General features: G+C 37.4%; 1 protein-coding gene across 1 annotated transcript in view; it reads left to right on the top strand.

Annotated features, from left to right (window-relative positions):
- Positions 1-22,119, top strand: part of LOC121136472 (semaphorin-3E) — a gene marked incomplete at its 5' end in the record, with an annotated part of 56,081 nt that overhangs the window by 2,126 nt on the left and 31,836 nt on the right. Inside the window, 7 exon segments of the mRNA XM_040736947.1 lie at positions 7,367-7,486; positions 8,491-8,633; positions 10,156-10,270; positions 10,681-10,750; positions 13,426-13,570; positions 18,677-18,899; positions 21,329-21,420. Coding sequence (XP_040592881.1) covers positions 7,367-7,486; positions 8,491-8,633; positions 10,156-10,270; positions 10,681-10,750; positions 13,426-13,570; positions 18,677-18,899; positions 21,329-21,420 — 908 coding nt within the window.

Raw genomic sequence — 22,119 nt, 5'->3', positions numbered from 1 at the left:
GGCCTTGAGCATACTCTCATAACTCCTGATATATGCATAGGTTCCATACATATGTATGCATGCTTCTCCAGCAGGAGCTTTTTATGATGTCTTCAAATGGCCTTCAGCATCATTTATCCCCCCCTATGCTCCCTCCTCTAGTCTGTGTTTCCATTCCCCAACTCAAATATTCTTCTAAAACAGTGAATATTTTATCGTATTTATTAACTTTAATTATTGAGTTGAAGACTCAATATGGAGCCCTCGCGAGACTGGTCCTGGTGTGTAGACCTGGCCTCAAGTTCACATAGATGCACCTGTGTCTCTACATCCCAAGTTCTAGGATTAATGTGAACCAACGTGACTGTTTATTTCTTAACTTTGCATAAATTTTAAATTTCAGCTAAATAATTCACATTATTTAAGATCCTCTGGAGTAAAACTGAATAATGTTATTTAGCAAGTGAATTCAATATGCATGCTTTTATTAAATTTATATTCCAATTTAGAATTGAAATGGTAACAGCTGCTATGTTAAAAAGAATTCAAGGGCAAAGCAATGGCCAAATGGAGTCATCCTCCCCATTATCAGAAGCCAGTCAAACGGATATCAAACATTAGTACACCTTACTCCTCAAATGTCCCTGAGACCTGATTCGTTTTGGTGCCATGCATAAAATACAATGCCTCAAGTACAATATTTTCTGTGTGTTTAGCCCATTTCTTCCCCCAGGGTACCCACAAATATTCTACCAAAAGCTGTTTTAATAACTGCTAAGTACTTCCTAGCTTTAAAAGCTATGGACACCCAAAAATTTACACTAAACTCAATTGTCTTGTTTCTTCCTTGTGGCTTTCTAGTAGCCTGAGCAAACTTAGCACTTAACTTGCTTAGAAAAAGAAAATAGTGAGCATGCTATTTGGTGGTCGGATAAATCAAAATTCATGAACTATTTTCTTTGTGTCATAGATTTACTCTCTTTTCATCTGTGTAGTGCAATATACCTTAGGCTAACTGATACTTTTTCTTTCAATCCTATGGCTACTTAAGTTTTCCTCTCTATTTCCCATTACTTTAGTTAGAATTTCTAAAGTATTGTAATTCTCCCACACCTGAAATACTTACACTATAGTGAGATGAAAGGAGAAACTGTTTAGAGAAACCTGTGTCCTGTTTGCTGTGTCGTGTTTCTTTTGAAAACTTACTTTGAATCTCTTCTCTCTCATTCTGTCCCTGTCACCCTACTCCACTCCCCCACCTGTGTGTGTGTGTGTGTGTGTGTGTGTGTGTGTGTGTGTGCCTGCCTGTGCCCCTGCTCATGTGTTGGCTGTTCTGCTTCAACACTTTCTACTGTATCCTTTGACAGAGGGTTCCTCATTTGCCTGGAGCTAGACTGGCAGCCAGGCAGCCCCAGCAACCCTCCGGCTTCCAGTCCTCACAGCTCTGGTTCATAAGCTGGTATGTGGACATACCAGCTTTTTGCATAGGCACCAAACTGCTGTCCCCATGCCTGCCTAGCAGCTGTTCTAACCCACGAAGCCATCTTCCCAGCCCAGGATCCAATAACTCTTATTAGAACATTTATTAGAGATTCAAGTCAAAGACTAAATATTTGATTTCACTAATTATCCAACATGAAGCATTTTACTTTGGGTCTGGCAAGACGGTTAGCTTGCAATACAAGCCTGGTGACCTTAGACTGATTCATGCATCCCACAGTAAGAGAAATGCCCTCTGATCTCAACATGTGCCATAGAGTCTCAGTCCCATTCACACACACACACACACACACACACACACACACACACACCATACACAATAATAAATTTTAAGATACTTTTAAAATAAATATTTTGGACATCTATGACACAATGTGACTTTTTCAGTGAATACAACTACAAAGTCTATGAACATTGAATTTTTTGTGAACTATTGTAAAAATTATATTTGGGAATATTCCCCCAATTACCAGTTCAATGAATTAAACATAAATATTGATTGAGGAGAAATGATTGTTTCAAGTTGTTAGTGGCACAACATTTAAGAATAAGTAATCATTTGCGTTCAATGAAGTATATTTATATCAAGAGCAGTTAGGAATGAATATTTATTCTAAACTTCACCCCAGCTGCAGAGAAACAGACTTCAAGTTACTCCCTTACCATTTTTGCTGTCCCTAAAGAATATATTATTCAAGACTGCTGCTCCCTCACATTGGAAAAATGCCCACTGTCTACATGATTATTGCAGAGTCTGGCTGTGACTGGAGGTCTCCAAGGAGCTATTTGAATACTTTGCTTTTATTCTAATTATTTCCTCAAATGAAAGAAAAAGGAAAAGAAACACTCAGTGTCTCCCTAAAAATATCCCTGCTTTCCAAGCTTCGGTTTCCATCACGTCCCTTAGGATTTTAATTGACCATGACTGTATTGATTGATGTCTTGGTTAGCCACCAAGACAATACAGCCACAGACATACGTGTCAGCAGATGAACACACTTTTATTTTATGTTTTCGCCTCAGAAACCACCTTCTTAACATCAATGATTAAGGCTAGTCAATTGGCAAGACAAGAAAATAAAGTGCCCAAACGACTAACTACCTGATGACATCACACTCTATGAGTCCTTTTAGTATGGATGATCACTTACTACTCACAAAGCAGATGCATTTAATATTATTATGAATCTTAGAGCATGCATTTAAAACACAAATAGGAGAAACATTTGAGTAAAATAAAATAAGCTATTGTGAATTGCTCATACTAAATAGTTAAAATATGTATTCCCAGAGACTAAATAAAAATTCAGAAGATATATAATAATGAACTAATTGTTGATGAGTTTCCTAAAATACTAAAGGTACATTATTTTTAATTAAAACTACAAATAGAATCGCATTATAGAAATGAAGTTATGTAGAAAAGTGTTTATTGCGCATTTTACCTTAAAATTAAATTACAATGGAGTTTTTATGACTCAGAATTATCATCTTCTCATTTTTCTTGGAAGCAGATTATTATTTACACACCCCTGTGATCACATCAATGTCTCAAGGCTGCAACTACTGTGGATAAAAGCTAGAAACAAATGGAATCTATGGATTCATGATATAAAATTATCATTAGCGTCATAGTACTAATAATACCATTGCTGTAATATTCATATATGGTGTCCTTGGTGGAAGCAGTTAGTTAAAGAAGGCTCTGTGGAGGAAACAGGCAGGAGCCATGCAAAAGGGAGTAAAATAAGTAGTGATGAGACTCCTGTGTTTCCACAGGTAACCGGTACTTTAAGCCAATAGCAGTTTTCTCAGGGCCAAGTGGAAGATGGGGAGCTGGGCACTTAGCTTGTTTCCAGTGCAGAGTTATCTTGATGATAGTCTTACCTGTATGGAGAGATCTCTTTTGAGTGTAATAAGTTATATTATTTTGTCAAAATGCCTTGCAAACATGTTCAGTTTCCATAGCTTACTGTGTTTAACACCGGGAAAGCTCCTTTGAAGGTTAAGTAATAAAGTTTACATTTAGGTATTTGAGTTTTTATGAAGTATTTTCTTTCATCTAACTACAAAAGGAGAAATTGGGTAAAACTGAAAATATATTATCTTGGAGCCTACAACCTGCCAAGACAAGACCCTATTTGCTATCCTAGGGCTGCCATCTACTGGCTGATATGGTCATAGTTTGCCTTTGATCAAGACAAGTAGAACTTTAGAAAAAAAAGTTCTAATTTGGAATAATTAAAGTTAGATTTGTGGATAGGAGTAAAAAGATTGTATTTCCATGATAACAGTTGATGATAGACCTTATGATTCTGAAGTCCATTAAATAGGACTTACTGAATATCAGGAAATGGTTTACATGTCTGACCACTGAATGAATTTTTGTCTCAAAAAATCCTCTTTTCTCCATATGTAAATATGCATAAGTAAGTTTTGATAAAACTTTACTAAATTATAATTGATTATATAGTCTTTACTTTTGTTTTTATTTTATTTTCTTATTATCACAACTCTCATTCTGTGTATGTTGATACAAGACAAGAACACAGCAGCTCTCTTGAGAAAGTTCAAATTGAAAGTCAAGTGTGAGAGGAGTGAACTTGGCACTTGCCACTTTTCACCCCGATTTGTTCATTTGTTTTTCCCTTTCTTGCCTGCTTTAGGAAAACGTATACTCTCAAGGTTAAGTCCTGTTAACCCACCCCCCACCCCTGCATCCATGGGGATACTGACTGGTGTCTCGTGGCATGGTCTCACTTGAGCAACTTTAATATCAAAAGCAAGTTTGACAAGTTTATAAATACATATCAAGATCGAAGAACATGGTCCTAACAGGAAAGCACTCAGCTAGAGCTGGCGGCTGATTTTATTGCTTACACTAGTTGTCCAACTATTGTGGACTTTGGTTATTATCCTGCATATAAGACAAGATGATAATTTCACAGAAATCCTGAAGTGCTGGGTACAAAATTATGAGTTAGCAAAAAGGTAATAATCAAATTAGTTTCCACATAGTAATTTTCTACTTAGTCTGTTTCAAAGTAGCATTTGAAGTTAGGTTTGTTGGCCTAATTGAAATTGAATCTTTAAACAAATAACAATGACTAGCATTGCTTTTGTTGTAGACTGCAAATGTGAAACTAAAGTAACCATCCTAAACAAGAGTGACCTCTTTTTGCATGGAACTGATCAAACTCCCTGAGTGGGGGTGTCAGTGAGGAGTCCTATTGAGCATTGGGCAGCAGATCAGTACTCATCCCGAGTATACACACGGACTTTGGACTCCCATCCAACAATGTGAGAGGCACTCTCACCCTGAACTCTTGGGGGAGGGTCTAGGCCCTGCCCTGGATGAAATGACAGACTATGGACAACCCCATGGAGGGCCTCACCCTCCCTGGGGAAATGAGGGGATAATGGGGGGGTTGGGGGTAGGGCACGGGAAGAGGGGAGGGAAAGGGAGTGGGACCTGGAACTGACTTGTGAAGCAACCTTGTTTCTAATCTAAATTTAAATTTAAAAATAAATAAATATATAAAAAAGACTACATTTAATTTACTTATACCCTATAAAGTTTTTAAACCTCCATTGTGGATTTTATAGACAGAAAAGTGTCTCATTTATATTTGATATTTTTAAAAAATGAAAATTAGGTTATTTCAAGAATACAAATACTTCTTTAAAATGTGAGTTTGATTTATGTCTCATTACCCTATTTCTAACTGGTGTAATAACACAAGTTTTTCAAAATTAGTAGTTTTCTCACATTAGAAATAAACATATTTTTGAGTTACCTTTAATGTAACTCAGTCAATATTTTTTCAAAAATTATACTTTACAAATGGACAAGATAATTAGAATTCTTAAAAGAAGTTTTAAAGATTTTATGCTAGGAAAAAACTTTGGAAATTCAGAAAGAAATCTAATAAATAAATAAAGTTTTCAGCAGTATCTCCAATTTCCTTAAACTGAGTTAATTCCTTTGGTCAAATTTTTATACTGGAAACATTATCAGCGATAACTCCAAAACTGATGACATAAATTAACGTATTAAATTAGAAAAGCAATTACTGTGACTTTTCTTATACATCAAGGACTTTATTTTATTTTTCATATTTTTTATTTAACTTTTTACACATGTCACTCTCAGTTCCCTCTCCCTTCCCTCCTCCCCCACCCTCCAATCCTTCCAACCCCTCACCCCACTCCATCCTCCTCAGGTCCCCAGGGAAAGCAAGGGTTTCCATGAGGGATTTTCAGAGTCTGTCACATCATCCCGGGAAGGGCCTAGGTTCTTCCCCATGTGTCCAGGTTGAGAGAGCATCTCTCCACATGGAATGGGTTCCCAGAGTCCATCTGTATGCCAGGAATAAATACTGATCTACTCTCCAAGGCCCCACAGATTGCCAGGGCCTCCTATCTGTCACCCAGGTTCGGTGGGAAGGTGTCTGGATCAGTTCCAAGCTGGCCCCTCAGTCATCAGTCTGGGGTCCTTGTGTTCCCCCTTGTTTAGGTCAGCTGCCTCTGTGGGTACTTCAAGGACTTTAAATCACAAGTGTGCACATATAAAGACATTCTGGATTTTCAGTATTCAGAAAAGCATCAGCAGAGGCTGGGGAAATGGTGGAGTTGTCAGTAAGGATTGCACACAGGTGTGAGGACCTGAGTTTGGTCCTCATTGTCTAAACAGATCAGCATGACTTGCTCTTTCTAATTCAAGTGCAGAGGAAGCAGAGACGGGAGGTCATAGGGCTCACTGGTCATTTAGCTTAGCTGATTCAGTGAGCCCCAGATCCCAGTGAGAGAACTTGTCTGAAAAGAAAGACAGACAGAAAGAAGGGAGGGAGGGAGGAAGGAGAGAAAAAAAGGAAGCAGAGAAAAAAGGAAGACAAGAGAGAAAGAGAAAAGAAAAATGAAAGAAGATACATGAGGAATTGCACTCAAATTTGACCCTTCCCTTCCACATACTGGCAATACGGGAAACACATTTGCAGCTTCACCCCCATGTGAACACTTGCATGTGTGTGTGTGTGTGTGTGTGTGTGTGTGTGTGTGTGTGTGTGTCTGTGTGTCTGTGTGTGTGTGTAATGTATATGCATGTTTGCAAATACATGTATACATGTATGTATGTATATATGTATGTATGTATGTGTATAACATATGCATACAGAAAAAATGATGTATTTTTCAAGTATCATCTCTGTATTGCTTTTCAAACCCAGTTTCTGGGCATGCAGTAAGGAAATAATTTAACCTCTCTAAATGAGGTTCCGATTTCTAGAGATCTGCTATGACTGTTTGCTTCTTTGGCGGGGACGTTCATCTGGAAGGGAGCAGGACAGCGAGGTTAGGCATTCCCAGAACAGGCCTCCTGAGCCCACTGATGCACTCTGATTACACTCCATGGTTGCAGGGAGGAGGAGCGTTCAAGTCCTCATGCTTCAAAGGTGATAACATTTCTGAGGTTTGAGTTATGCCTCATAAGAAGCTCTTGAGTTAACTGACGTGCTGCAATACCTGATACAGCGATAATGATAAAACACGGTTGATATCAAGGTTGAAAGCGATTTTCCAATACAAGATGACTCCTTCTACGTCACCAAATGGGTCCCAGCATCCACCAGTGCGCACCCCTGCTCTCCATGTTTTTCTCCTAATGGCTTTGGGAGCTACTTTTTTCCAGTTCTGGAAGGAAATGAGGCTCAGAGTTCACAACTGAGAGGCAAAGAGGCTTGATGTGCTCCTGCACAGCTGCATCCCTCCTGCCCTTAACAATAGCGTTGAAGGCCTAAAGTAGGAAGTGTGTTGTGCTTAACATAACAGTGGCTTCTATCTTCATACTGAGACGTAGATATTGATTACTTTTTCCTGTGCACCTGTACAGGCAGCGAACTGTTTACTGGACTCTACAGTGACTACTGGGCCAGAGACTCTGCGATCTTCCGCAGTCTGGGGAAGCTAGGCCATATTCGTACGGAGCATGATGACGAGCGGCTGCTGAAAGGTAGAAATGAGAAGACAAGAGCTTGAAAATCAAAGTGGAAAACAAGCCTGCAGTTCACGGCTAAGTCTGCCATTTTGATAATGAAAATACAGATAGTCTTTAAAACTATCGCATTCTTGAATCCAGATATTTATCATTTTATATAGAATGGTTTATCTTAACTATGCAATAAGTTTGTTTATGGCAGTTCTTAGATATCATGAGCTAAAAGAAATGAGCAAATTGAACACATGAAAAGTACGGACTCGTAACTGGCGTCCTTGCTGCTGCAGTCACTGTGTGCCTGGCTTGCTCAATAGCATCGTGTTGTACATTAGGAGGGTCACTAGTGGCTCCCTGAGCAGAATTCTATATACTGTATAAATGGAGTTATACTCATATATACAATGAGTAAGTTTATATTTTCTCACATAATGGTATACGTAGGAGGGAAAATACCATGTTATAGTGAGCATTTTCATCATTTGCAGCATTTGATGAGGCTTCAGAGTGCAGACGTATTCCCTTTAAAATGTCTGGTGCTGTATCAATCAAAAGACAACTACTCAGATTCTTTAGTCTCTAAACACAAAAGCCTCACTTTCTTACTTTAAAAATAAGTGAGCTTCAGTGAGGTGTATTAGTAGATTTTCTATGAATTAAAAATTAATAACAATATACTTTCAAACTTTATGGAACTTACACGTACAGTCATTTTTATATAGATTGAGAAGATCTTCATAGAGATTCTTTACATAATGCATTGAGCTTGTACCTTCAGTAAATTCATTTGACCCATGACTCTTAAATTTTCTATTTAAATTATTTTAAAATGTCTATTGATTTGGACATAAGATGAGGATAGTTATCTGATTTTAAATTCTCTATAACTTACAGGATACTTTGTATTTTCTCACAAACGGATGAGACTGTAACAATCTGGTGATAACTCGTTTATCAAGGTGACTCTGTTATTACACCATTATATTTATCTTTTTTTACTTTTTCACTTGTTTTGTCTGTAGAACCAAAATTTGTAGGTTCGTATATGATCCCTGATAATGAAGACAGAGAAGACAACAAAATGTACTTCTTTTTTACTGAGAAGGCACTGGAAGCAGAGAATAGTGCTCACACAATCTATACCAGAGTGGGTCGTCTGTGCGTGGTGAGGATGGCGTTTCTATGTCCTTACACTTTCTGATGTCATAGTGTATACCAGGCCACGTTTACACTTGTTTTATATTGGTTCATTTTATAGTGTCGTATATCATGCTTTGATCATATTTGTCTCCCCTCCCTCATCCATAATCCTCTTCCCTATCCAGCCAACATTGTGTTCTCTAGTAGACTTCTACTTTAAATATTTTTTAGTAGTCTGTTGACTTTCATAACTTGGTATTTACTAAACCAAGCTTCCTGTGTGCTATGTCCATAACTTCACTGTTAATGAATGTTTCAATGTAAAAGAGACTTATCTTAAATGAGTTTTCTCATTTTCAAGTTATGTTAGGAAATAATCTACAATTGCCATTTGTTTCCAAATATAAGTTTGTTCTATTTTTAAAATGTTATATGTATTGTTCATTTTTATGTGTGAATATATATATATATGCTTATGTTACTGCTCATGCATATCATGCGTGTTCATGGATGTTGTGTGGGTCCTAGGGATTGAACTCAGATGCTCTGGCATTGTTGCAGTTGCCTTAACCTTCAGAGCCATCACATTGGCCCAATTACATTATATTTTAAAATTTAATTTAACAATTTTTTATTATTTACAATCTGTTTGGGGTGATGTATACCTGGTTCAAAAAATTCAGTTGATCAATTTTATAGTAAAAGAACAAAACAACAAAAGAGAAAAACCAGAAAGATACAGTTGTTTCAGCATTTAGGGAGAAATTTGATAATAAATACACACATAATACATGTACATGCACATTTGTAGCTGAGAATGACCTTTAACTCTTAAGTCTAAGCATTACCGGCATTAGCCACCATACCTTGCTTCATATGGTTTCTTTCCCAAGGGCAGATATTATCCATCCAAGTTCTTGAGACAGTTATGCAACAAATAACAAGCGAAGTCACTACATCATAAAGCCAGTATTTCTTCTAGGAGAGACAACCATATTAGTATCTGTAATAACTATGACATATATTGAGACCACTTGAATTAAAGTATTACACCAAGGGGCTGGTGAAATAGCTTAGCAGCTAAGAGCACTTGTGATTTACCTTAGAGCTCAGTTCAATTTCCAGCACCAAATCAAGCAGTTCACAACCACCTGGGACTCCAGCCCTGGGACCAGATGCCTTCTTCAGGCTTCTACAACACCAGCACACACATGATGCACCTAAATATACTCAGTGTCCCCTCTCCACATGTGAAAATAAAAAATTAAAATAATCATTAAAAATGTTCTACACTGATAAGTCAAAGGAAAGGAGAAATGAGAGAGAACTATTTGTAATATTATCTGAGGATTTTACTAAATGTCCACACACACACACACACACACACACACACACACACGAGAGAGAGAGAGAGAGAGAGAGAGAGAGAGAGAGAGAGAGAGAGAGAGAAATAAAAAACCATCTTCCCATTTCACCATGTTAAACCTTGGTTTGTAAATGTTCTTTAAGCATTTCATTTGTCCATTTTGTTTTTTTGTTTTTCCCAGAATGACATGGGGGGACAGAGAATACTGGTGAATAAGTGGAGCACATTCCTTAAAGCAAGGCTGGTTTGCTCTGTACCGGGAGTGAATGGAATCGACACATATTTTGATGAGCTAGGTAACTATTGCTGGAGGATCTACATTTCACTCTTCTGTGTGTGCACATTTTCCTCTACAACTATCACTCTCTCGGGCATAGGGTGAAAAATGTCTTCTGCAAGTGTTTGACCTCTACAGACCAAAAGCAAGTTTCCATCTCTTCACTTTGATCCAGTCAGCTCGTAGGGCAGAAGAGCTGACAGAGACTCATCTCACTCCCATAGAGGATCCTGCTGGGTTCTTCTCTGTCACTCAGCACAAGTTCTACCCAGAGCAAAGCAATGACTCATCCTTCTGTCCTGGTCACAGCTGTGGAACTGAAACTGGGTCTTAAAATACGTAGTTCTGAACCATTACATATAAATATTGTTTCTTCTCATGCAGAGAAGGTTAAAATACTAAGGAGAAAATGGTCTTTTATTCTTTCAGAGGATGTGTTTCTGTTGCCTACCAGAGATCCTAAGAATCCAGTGATATTCGGACTGTTTAACACTACCAGGTAAGAAGTTGATAGTCAACAAATCACTAAGAAAGAAAAATTGTGTCACTGCAGCACCTGTCATGGTGCACATGTCTCAGACACTGACCCCATCATCACTCCCATCCTCTGTCCTTTGTAAGTGTCCAGCTTCCCTTACTTTCCCCTGACTGGATTGGCCTTCATTCGTCAAAGCCACAATTGAAGTCTATGCTTTATTGTTTTGTTCATAGCATCCATCATCCTCTTGAAACTGCTCACTCATCCAATCTCTTTAGTTATTTATGTACAAGCATTTGGCATTTTTATGGTCAGGTTATAAGATAGCACTTCTCTACTATAAAGTGTAGGGTAATTATTTTATTTATTTTCCTGATTAAAATTTATCATTCAGTCTTTCAAAGAGTTCTAATAACTGTTCAGCACTAGTTTTGGGATACTTTTTCTCTGCCTTCTCCAATGGCTATAAAACCTCGACAGATCTCAGCATTTACATTGTCAGTACTTAGCGTTGCCCCCCCTTCACTATTACTGCTGGACATGACTTTCCCTTCCAACATAGGTTTAGACCCATTCTTTGATACTTATCACCCAAGTCCAAGAAATGTTCCCAAGCCCTTAGTCAGGAATAAGTCCTCATACCTTTGTTTTTGTGTCATCCTCCTATGTAGATTCACACTGAACATGCACTTGTCATCTGTCAAATGTGGTGCTCAAGTTTAAAGCTTAGATATATGCTAGTTCCCCCTTTACATTTTCCGTTGTATATATCTATGGAAGAGTACTACAAAGTAATATTATACATGCGTTGATACTTGAAATAAGAAATATTCCTATGATTGATATGAGTAGAGAGTTTGTATTCATAATTTCCTGAGTAGCTTTCACAAGGAAAATGATAGCACCAAGAATTCGGAAGGAAGTACCTCAGTATTTCAACAGAGATAGGCTGATTACCACTTCTCATTGTCAATGTGCTAACGTTTAGATTTCAGCAGCTGATTTTTACTGATCACTTTGAGTTAAAACACCTAAAATCTCTTTGAACAAGTACTTTGTTTTAACAAGACCTTTTATTCCTCAGAATAATATGGAAACAATTCTGTATATTATCTATACTTTGATGTAAATTTTAAAAAGTTAATATATATTGACATTCACCACAATGCACTGCTCCATTTTACTTCATTTTTCTTATGCCATAAAATAATTTTTGCATCATGTGATAATTCTTTAACTGATAAATTTAACCTATGAGGAAATCTGTATATTTTTCCATACCTTAAAATGATCAGTTTAAAAACGAATCTCCTAAATGATAGCATATTGGATCATTCAGAGAAATCAAAGATATGATTTCCTTCCATGATTTCAACTTTTTTTTAGTTTATATATAAATCTGAGAGCGGAAAAAGGTCCCAGCTGTACATGCCATGGAGCTTGATACTTGTAGAATGGTGATCAAAGTATTACTGCCACTTCAGCTGAGACGGTCTAGTTTTGCCCAGTATTACAGGTGTTTCCAATTGCTTCAAGGTGTGTTATAAAAATGTGTGAATTAACATCCTAAGACAGTAACATGACTGCTGTTCTCCAGCTGGCCCAGAGTGCAGGAAATACATTTACACGAAGTTTACATTTTACTAAAGCTCCTTCACAAACATCATTCATTTTAATTCACATAATATGGAGACTATGAAATGACACACTTCTTTCAAATGATGGACCTGCGTTAAGGTACTATGACAATATCTTTTCACTAAATGTGATTGCAGATGTCCCCAATAACACACCCAACAATGTCTTTATCTTCTGAACGGATATATCCATCACTGAATAACTCAGTGACTTTCAAGAAGAGCTTAACAAATGTTATAATATTTAAAAAACACCATGCTAAAAAGTGTGACAAATGCTTCCAGGAAATCTGGAAAGATGCAAACAGAATTTGGAAGAAATCAACAGTGTAGTGATTAGGTGAACACTAGCTGCATTCAAGATGTAATGACATAGAACTATTACCTTCAAATAATCAATTCAAATGGCTAATACTCTTTAAGTGACAGAAAACAGGCAAGATGGCTTGTCAGGTAAAGGAACTTGATGCCAACCCTGACAATCTAAATTTGATCTTTAGAACGATGTGGTAGAAGGAGAGAACTGATTCTTGCAAGATGTCCTCTGACGCTGCTCATAGACTGTAGCTACTGCCTTTCTCAAAGAAATTATAGACAAATAAATTAAATAATAAAATGAAAACAATTCAAATACATACAAAAACACACCATAGGACTTTACAATTACACATTCCATCCTCCTAATGTCATTTACAAGTTTAGGAAGTATGAAATGAAGGAATGGAAATTCTTTCAATTTCATTATTAAAATATTGTATTAATTAGCATTCTTAGAATATCTTTTCTTTAAGAAATTGCTTTTGTTCTGGAGAGATGGCTCAGCAATTAAGAGCACAATTCCCAGCAACCACATGGTGGCTTACAACCAACTAGTGAGATCTGGTGCCCTCTTCTGGCAAGCAGGTATGCATGCAGAGCATGTATACATAAATTATAAATAAAATAATTTAAAAAAAGAAATTGCTTTTTGCTCAAGTTTTAATTCTAGCATACATATATTGGGGTATTTGACTAAGTGAACTCTTAGTTACACCTAGATTTATAACTTTTATTTTTCAGCAATATATTTAGAGGCCATGCTATATGTGTCTATCACATGTCAAGTATCCGAGAAGCCTTTAATGGTCCATATGCACATAAAGAAGGCCCTGAATATCACTGGTCACTCTATGAAGGAAAAGTCCCTTACCCGAGGCCTGGTTCTGTAAGTGTAATCATTTGACACACTTATGTTTGAAGTCTTCTTTTCACATGCTCTGTCTTACTTTGCAGCTAAAGCACTTACAACTTTTATATCTATAAGAATGTTCCAACAGTAAAGAAAGAACAGTGTCAAGTTGAGTTTTATGCTAGTTATTTAATGAAAATGATATAATTGTGAATGAACCCATTGTAGCAGCCTTATAAAGTGTGTCCTCACTGATACTCCAGACAAGTAGCTCTAACTGAACTTTCCATTTTAGGGGTGCTGGTATATTAATATTTAATAAAATAGGCATAGACAAGTTTTCTTACAGCCCTGTGAGTAGAATTAGTATCATGTGTCACTTTTAAACAATAAAATCCTGTCCCATTTTACTATTTTAATACTGTGTTCAGTTCTGTGTTCCTCAAGACAAATTTTTTCTCTCATCTTGTTCCATTAGCAGAGTAAAGGAAATTCTGTCATTTGTCTCTGAAATGTTACTACCAAAACTCTAACTAACTAGCTACATCAAATTCTATGCTTTTGTTTGGGGCATGTCTAAGCTAATAATAATGAAGATGATGATGTAGGTTTAGATCATGGGTCCCATATACAACTATAACTAGTTTGGAAAAGGTCATGTGTACCATTGTGTGTTTTATGTGAGACATAGTGTACAAACATTTTACTTGTCATGGAGGCTCATAACTTCACTTTACCAAACATCTGGTGAGATGGCAAGCCTGCACTCATTTCCACACAGTCACAGAAAAACCATTTTTTGGAGGGCCAAATTTCCAAATGAAAGTAAACCTCGCCTCCATTAGCAAGTGTAAAGCTTTATCACAATAATCACTCTCACTGGCTTAAAATTATTACTTTCAGTAAGCCATAAAATATATTTTATTTCACTCTATTGCTTGAAATCACAATTTAAATGGGAAAATCCACTCCTTTGGCTTAGCTGAAAATGCTTCTTGAAACCACATGGCCTTACAGGAGGTCGGAGGAAGTGACTGGTTATTGAACTCCTTCCAAGGTAGTCAAAAATGTTTCCAATAATGTGTTGTGCAAATGCACCCAAGAGCACAATTCATGCCAAGTTTAGGCATATGGGAAGATTTCAAAAACCAAAAAATTATAAATGCCCCCTTTATATAATTGAACTACTGCATTTATACTTTTGATTAGAAAAAATCCAGATATTTTTACAACTGATGTTGATTCTGGGGGAATACATGTGATAGTGGGAAGCAATTGCTGGGAAGCAAAGATCAGTGTGAGTGTTCTGGGCAGTGCGTGCCAGGGTGGTCTGCAGTTGTACATTTTAGCATCAGTGTCTTCAGAGTCACCACCTGTAAGAGCAAAGACCTAGTTTTTTATTTTGTCAGTTTCATATGCCCATGAAATAATACACATTCATACTGGTTATGTTAGGACAACACAAAGAGCTCTGTTGTCTCCTTAATTAGTGATGATGTAATTTTAATAACTATCCTGTAATGCTAGAATTATGCAGCAAGAAAGCAGAAATAATCACCATTGAACATGATGGTTTCAATAACGAGAAATCTATTTTGTATAATTATGGTCAATTAACTTACGTATTTTAAGGGAAAGTCTCACTTTGTACCTCAGGCTCTTTTAGACTGGGATCCTCCACCCCTCACCTCTCCAGTGCTCACACATTCCTCACGAGGATGTGATCCTCAACTGGGGATTTACTACTAACAGACATGGTTTGTTCTAATGAATGGTAGATCCTTCCTTATTTCCTCTCTCTTTCTTCTTTTTGTATTTCTTTTTTCCTTCCTTTTCTTTCTTTTTTGTTTGAGGTGTAACAGATTGAATCCACGTTTCATGCATGCTAGGCAAGCACTCTACCACGAAACTGTGTCAATAGCAAATAACAGATTCTCCAGTTTGAAATGTTATTTCAAATAGGACACAAAATTTAAAGCCACTGAAAATATTTTAAGCATTCATATTGTTACATTTATTTGCAGTACCCAAATTGTCCCATATTGCATATGTCTTCAGTTTTCTGGATTCCCATATTCTCTGTGAATTGTCAAATGTTGCACTTTAAAAATAAATTAGTTTTCTTTTGCAACTTTTAATACTGAATCCATTTCAAAAACAAAAGATGTGAAGCTACTTAATGCACAGTTCATTCCTTGAGCTTTTTTGACTTTTCTAATTTTTCTTGTTAGTGGTCAAGTGGTCAGGCCAGCTGTTTCCATGGTTTCACCAGCCTGTTCTTGACCCTGTTGATCATGACTCTTCCCTTTCTGCAACTGGGTTCCAGGTGTTCAGTTCATTGTTTAGCTATGGGTATCTGCCTCTGACACAATCTTATTTTACATATCAATCCCAGTTCCCTCTCTTTCCCCCATATCCCCCAAAACTCCTTAACACCCTTCATCCACTCACCACGTATGGGGGGTCATCAAGTCTTTCACATCATTTGGGGGAGAGCCTAGGCCCTCCTCTGTGTATCTGGGCTGAGAGTGTATCCCTCCATGAGGAATGGGCTCCCAAGGTCCATTTGTGTACAAGGGATAAATACTGGTTTCACTGTCAGAGGTCCCATAGACTTCCCAGGCCTCCTACCTAGCACCCACATTCAGAGGCCTTAGTTGGGCCCAATGCTAGTTCCCCATTTTTACAACTGGGGTCCATGTGCACTCACTTGATCAAGTCAGCTGTTTCTGTGGGTTTCTCCAGCATGGTCTTGACCTTTTGCTCATCACTCCTCTCTCTCTACAACTGGATTTCAGGAGTTCAGCTCAGTGCTTAGCTGTGGGTGTCTGCTTTACTTTTATCAGCTACTGGATGAAGGCTTTAGGATGGCACTTAAGGTAGTCATTAATCTAGGGGAAGTGCATATAAGGTAGCCTGCCCCCTAAAGCTTAGATTCTTAATTGGGGTCATCCTTGTAGATCTCTGGGCATTTCCCTCATGCCAGATTTCTCTTTAAACCTATAATAGCTCTTTCTATTAAGGTATCTATTTTCTTGCTCTCCTCTATTCTTCCCCCCTACTCAGTCGTCATGATCCCCCATGTTATGTTATCCTCTCCCTCCTCTTATTTCCTTCTCTTTCTCCTATCTCCCTCCTCCCCCTCCCTGTGCACCCAGTTTGCTCAGGAGTTTTGTCCCTTTCCCCTTCTCTGGGGGCCATGTATGTTTCTCTTAGGGTCCTCCTTATTTCCTAGCTTCTCTGGAGGTGTTGATTGTACGTTAATACTTTGCTCTATGTCTAATATATATATGAATGAGTATATACCATGCTTGTCTTTCTGTGACTGGGTTACCTCATTCAAGATGAGTTCTCCAGTTCTCACGCAGAAATACTAAGATACACAAAAGAGCTATGTCCTATGATATTTTATTGAGAGAGAAATCATTCACATGAGAAGACAAGAAAGCCGAGAACCAAAGGTCCCCACGCTGCTCTCCAGGTGGCAACCAGAACCCATAGAGAAAGGGTCTTCTCCCCCTAGCTCTTTTTATTTCCTGTATGTTCTATGTACCTGTAAACACACCCAAATGGATGTGGTCAGCACTATGGGTATGTAGACCTCTCCCTACACAGTTGCATCCATTTGCCTGCGAATTTCAATTTTTCATTGCTTTTTTTCCACTGAGTAGTACTCCATTGTGTAAAAGTACCACATTTTCTCCATCCAATCTTTGGTTGAGGAGCATCTAGGTTGCTTCCACGTTCTGGCTATTACAAACAATGTTGCTATGAACATAGTTGAACAGATGTCCTTGTTGTAAGAATGTGCATCCTTTGTGTATGTGCCCAAGAGTGGAACTGGTGGATCTTGAGGTAGACTGATTCCCATTTTCCTGAGAAATCACCATACTGATTTCCAAAATGGCTGCACAAGTATGCACTCCTACCAGCAATGGAGGAGTGTTCCCTTTTCTCCACATCCTCTCCAGCATGATCAGTCACTGGTGTTTTTGATTTTAGCCATTCTGACAGGAGTAAGATGGTATCTCAGAGTTGTTTTTATTTGCATTTCCCTGATAGCTAAGGATGTTGAGCACTTTCTTAAGTGTCATTCAGCCATTTACATTCCTCTATTGAGAATTCTCTATTTAGTTCTGTACCCCACATTTTAATTAGATTATTTGGTGTTTTAGTGATGAGCTTCTTGAGTTCTTTGTATACATTGGAAATCAGTCCTCTGTCAGATGCGGGGTTGGTGAAGATCTTTTCCCATTCTGTGGGATGCCTTATTGTCTTGCTGACTGTGTCCTTTGCCTTACAGAATCTTCTAAGTTTCAGGAGGTCCCGTGACTTTTAATACCAGCTTCTTTATGCCCATTTGCCTATTGTACTCATTTATTACTTACTGCTATGATGAACACCTAAGCATAATCAACTTGATGAGGAAAGGGTTTACTTTGCTTACACATTCATTTCATAGTCCATGCAGGGCAGGAACTCAGGGCAGGTGCATTGAATCTTTAGATTGCTTTTGGCAAGATTGCCATTTTTACTATGTTGATCTACCTATCCAAGAACATGGGAGAGCTTTCCAATTTCTGGTATCTTCTTTGATCTCTTTCTTTAAAGACTCAAAGTTCTTGTGATACAGGTCTTTCACTTGTTTGGTTACAGTTACTCCAAGATACTTTATGTTGTTTGTGACAATTATGAAGGGTGATGCTTCTCTGATTTCTTTCTCAGCACATCTATTGTCTATATATAGTAGGTCTACTGATTTCTTTGAGTTGATCTTGTATACTGCCACTTTGCTGAAGGTGTTTATCAGCTGTAGTAGTTCCCTGTTTGAGTTTTTTGCATCACTTACATAAACTATTATATCCTCTGCAAACAGTGAAAGTTTTATTTCTTTCTTTCCAATTTGTATCCCTTTGGTCTCCTTTTGTTGTCCTATTTATATAGCTAGAACTTCAAGTACAATATTGAAGATATATGGAGAGAGTGGACAGCCTTGTCTTGTTCCTGATTTCAGAGGAATCTCATTGAGTTTCTCTCCATGTAGTTTGATGTTGGCTGTTGGCTTACTGTATATTGCCTTTATCATGTTTAGATATGTTCCTGTTATCCCTGATCACTTGAACTAACCCACTTGCATTTTAGTGTGCCAGCAAGGTGAATGGAGGGAAGTATGCAACCACCAAAGACTACCCTGACGATGCCATTCGATTTGCAAGAACTCACCCACTAATGTATCAGACCATAAAACCTGCTCATAAAAAACCAATACTAGTAAAAACGGACGGAAAATATAACCTGAAGCAACTAGCAGTGGACCGAGTGGAAGCCGAGGATGGCCAGTATGATGTTTTATTTATTGGGACAGGTAAAGACACAAGAAAGCATTGGTACTTTTCAGCTCACCCTGAGATAACTTTTACCACCCAGCTCATACCATGTGGTTCCACTAGCCCATTTCCACACAGCTAAAGATAAAATGACCAAAAGAATCCATAGCTTCAATTAATGCCACCACACTAAGTCTGCATGATGCTGCAGTTTAAAATCCCATTCTCCAGGTGCAGTATAGTCCGAGCCGCACAATGATCTCAGGAAGCATTCTTATACACTCTGCCCTACGGAGTTTCTAACAAGACATTGTCAGGAAGAGAGTGAATTGCTAAGACCTGTTCATGCTTCTCCATTCTACTGCTTTTTGTTTTCTGAAAAATTTAAGCAAAGAATCATTTAACTTAACATAATAGACCCACAGCAAGGCTGCATTTTATCATTTGATAATGTGCTCTGTGAATTAAATAGTATATAAGAATCAGAGCTCTGTAAGAAACCTAAAATGACCCGATTACTAGTTTACACGTGTTGATTTCTGACCATTAAAAACAGAGGAATTTCCAAACGCAAGAGGGAAATGTGATTAAAATCATTAAGGTGGCTGGGCGGTGGTGGCGCACGCCTTTAATCCCAGCACTCAGGAGGCAGAGGCAGGCAGATCTCTGTGAGTTCGAGGCTAGGCTTGACTGACAGCCTCCAAAACAATACAGAGAAACCCTGTCTCGTAAAACCAAAAAAAAATAATTAAGGTATTTTATTTTAAATGCATAGAAAACAGAAGTCATATTTAACGCTCCAAAAACTTTTTATTGTTTGATTTATCTTTTGGAAAATTCAGGAAACATCATTTACATCATCTTTAACACATTGCTATTATCATATTGGGCCACAGTCTTCCAAAATAAATTAAGCTATTGGATATGTGTGATAAGCACATTGGAAAAGCCAATAAATAATAGGTTTTCTCTTAAGACTTGCCAGGCACAGGCTCTAATGCTATATTTGGTCATTACTGAAAAATCACTGCTTCCAGATGAATAACTCACCTTACATTTTTGCTTTTGTCTGATGTCATCATGCAGACCTGTGTGTTTAATTTCCAAAATGGAACAATTTTTATTCTTTTTACTTAATAGAAAATAGAGGTGATTGTTATTAGGTCAATCTAGTTTTATTAACTGATATATAGTATTTTATATTTTTTGATACATTATTCAAATCTCACAGAAGTTCATAGATTAATACTTCTAGAGGTCTAACACATTTTATGAATTATTATTCTTACTCATTAAGTTTTGTGTGGGTATAAATTAATTTCATATGCAAATCATAAGCAGATAGAACTAACTCAGACTATCAGGGATAACAAAAATGTAACATGGAAATCTAAACTAGAAGTACAGTTTTATAAAGCAACAGGCAGGTACAGAACCTGAGTTACTGGTAACCGACTGTTAGTCTTCCCTTAATGGGGTAGACTTGGCTGGCCATCAAGCCCCTGGTATCATCATTCTGTGTTTGCATGCCCTGTGCAAGGGCTCCAGGTGTGCTGCTGTGTCCAGTTTGCTACAAGAGTGCTGAGGCTGAGCCCATATCCCCATGGTTATATGGTGAACAATTTCCCCATGGAGCATTCTCCCCAGTTCATCTTCCAGAATTCAATATTGATGTATCAATTCTTAATTCATTGATGTAGTCAATCTCCCTTAAATTAAAAATTGAGAGAAAATAATCTAAAGCAGTAGTTGTTGACCTTTGTAATATGACATTTGTGGTGACCCACAGCCATAAAATTATTTTGTTGCTATTTCATAAATGTAGTTTTGCTAGTTATAAATCATAATATAAATACCTGCTATGCGGGATATCTGATATGTGACCACAATGGGATCCTGACCCACCAGCTGAAAAACACTGATCTAAAAGAAAAAAAATATATAAGACAAGATCTGGAACTAAAAAATATCTGTTACGGCCTATGTTAACATATATTGACCCAAAGCCAGATATTTGAAAAAATAGTATACAGAGGACTAGGGATGCAAGCCACTGGTAGGGGTTTTCCTAGAATATAGTAGCACCAGTATTCAATGCCACAATAGAGATACAAAACAGCAATTGTGCCTTTTGTGGCTAAAATCATATCACAATTCTGACACTGCATGAGGCTTAGGCAGAGTTATCTTCTTGCCTGGTGCATCACAAAAGAAATTTCTAAAATATGGCAATTTGATTTCTTAGTCTATGATTTCATTTTTGTATTGACCAAAGTATTTGGAAAAGAAGATGTATATCGGTTGAAATTTTTATTAAAATCTTTGTTAATTGACACTACTGGTGTATAAGTAGTTGTGTGATCTGTAGATGGTAGTGATTTAGTTTTTTGTGCATCATATTTTCAGTCTCATTTGAAGTCGAGGTCCTCACTCCACTTTGATTATTACCTGTTGTGCTTTTTCACAGATAGAGGAATTGTGTTGAAAATAATCACCATTTACAATCAAGAAACCGAGGGGATGGAGGAAGTCATTTTAGAGGAACTTCAGATATTCAAGGTAATTTCATGAGTGACACAGCCCAGATTCACTTACCACAGACAGTCAAAGCTAGAGACAAAGAGAAAAAATGATATATTAACTTCCGGATTTCTTTTTTTCCTCTAGTAAGTGTGTTTTGAATCGAGAGAATATAGAAGTGAAGAATAATGTAAAACCTAGCCCTTAACTCTCTGGATCAGCGTGTTCAAAAGCGCCGACATGCTTGTAATAGAAGAAAATGTCAATATCCAACCATGGTCATAAAGAAATAGCACTTATCTCATATGTGAATTCCAGAACAACTGGTGAAGACTCACATCTTGAACAAAAATTACTAACTATATCAGTAGGTGACACATTACAAATAGTGTACATTGTGGTTGGAGGATCACACAATGTTTAACTGTAATGTGTTAATTACACAAAGAAATGAAGAAGGAAAATAAAAATAGAAAATCATATGCAAATCATAAGATAAAACAAAGTTATGTAAATATGTATTCATTTACATGTGTCTATAACATAATGAGTAAATATGTACCATAAGGTCTTATTAGTGAAATAGATACCACGTTGAATCCTCTTCCTCAATCTTGACTCATATTTCTACATAAGAGGATCCTGCAAATTTCTGATCACAATATTTTCATCTGGACAATTTCCAGCCTTGCTTTGTGTGTTAATGTTTAAAGCATCTTAATCTCCATCGCTGATGAC

The sequence above is a fragment of the Mesocricetus auratus genome, unplaced genomic scaffold, assembly GCF_017639785.1.
Source record: "Mesocricetus auratus isolate SY011 unplaced genomic scaffold, BCM_Maur_2.0 Super-Scaffold_100251, whole genome shotgun sequence".
Taxonomy (NCBI): domain Eukaryota; kingdom Metazoa; phylum Chordata; class Mammalia; order Rodentia; family Cricetidae; genus Mesocricetus; species Mesocricetus auratus.
Note: the sequence above shows the minus strand (reverse complement) of the source record. Positions and strands in the feature narration are given on the sequence as shown.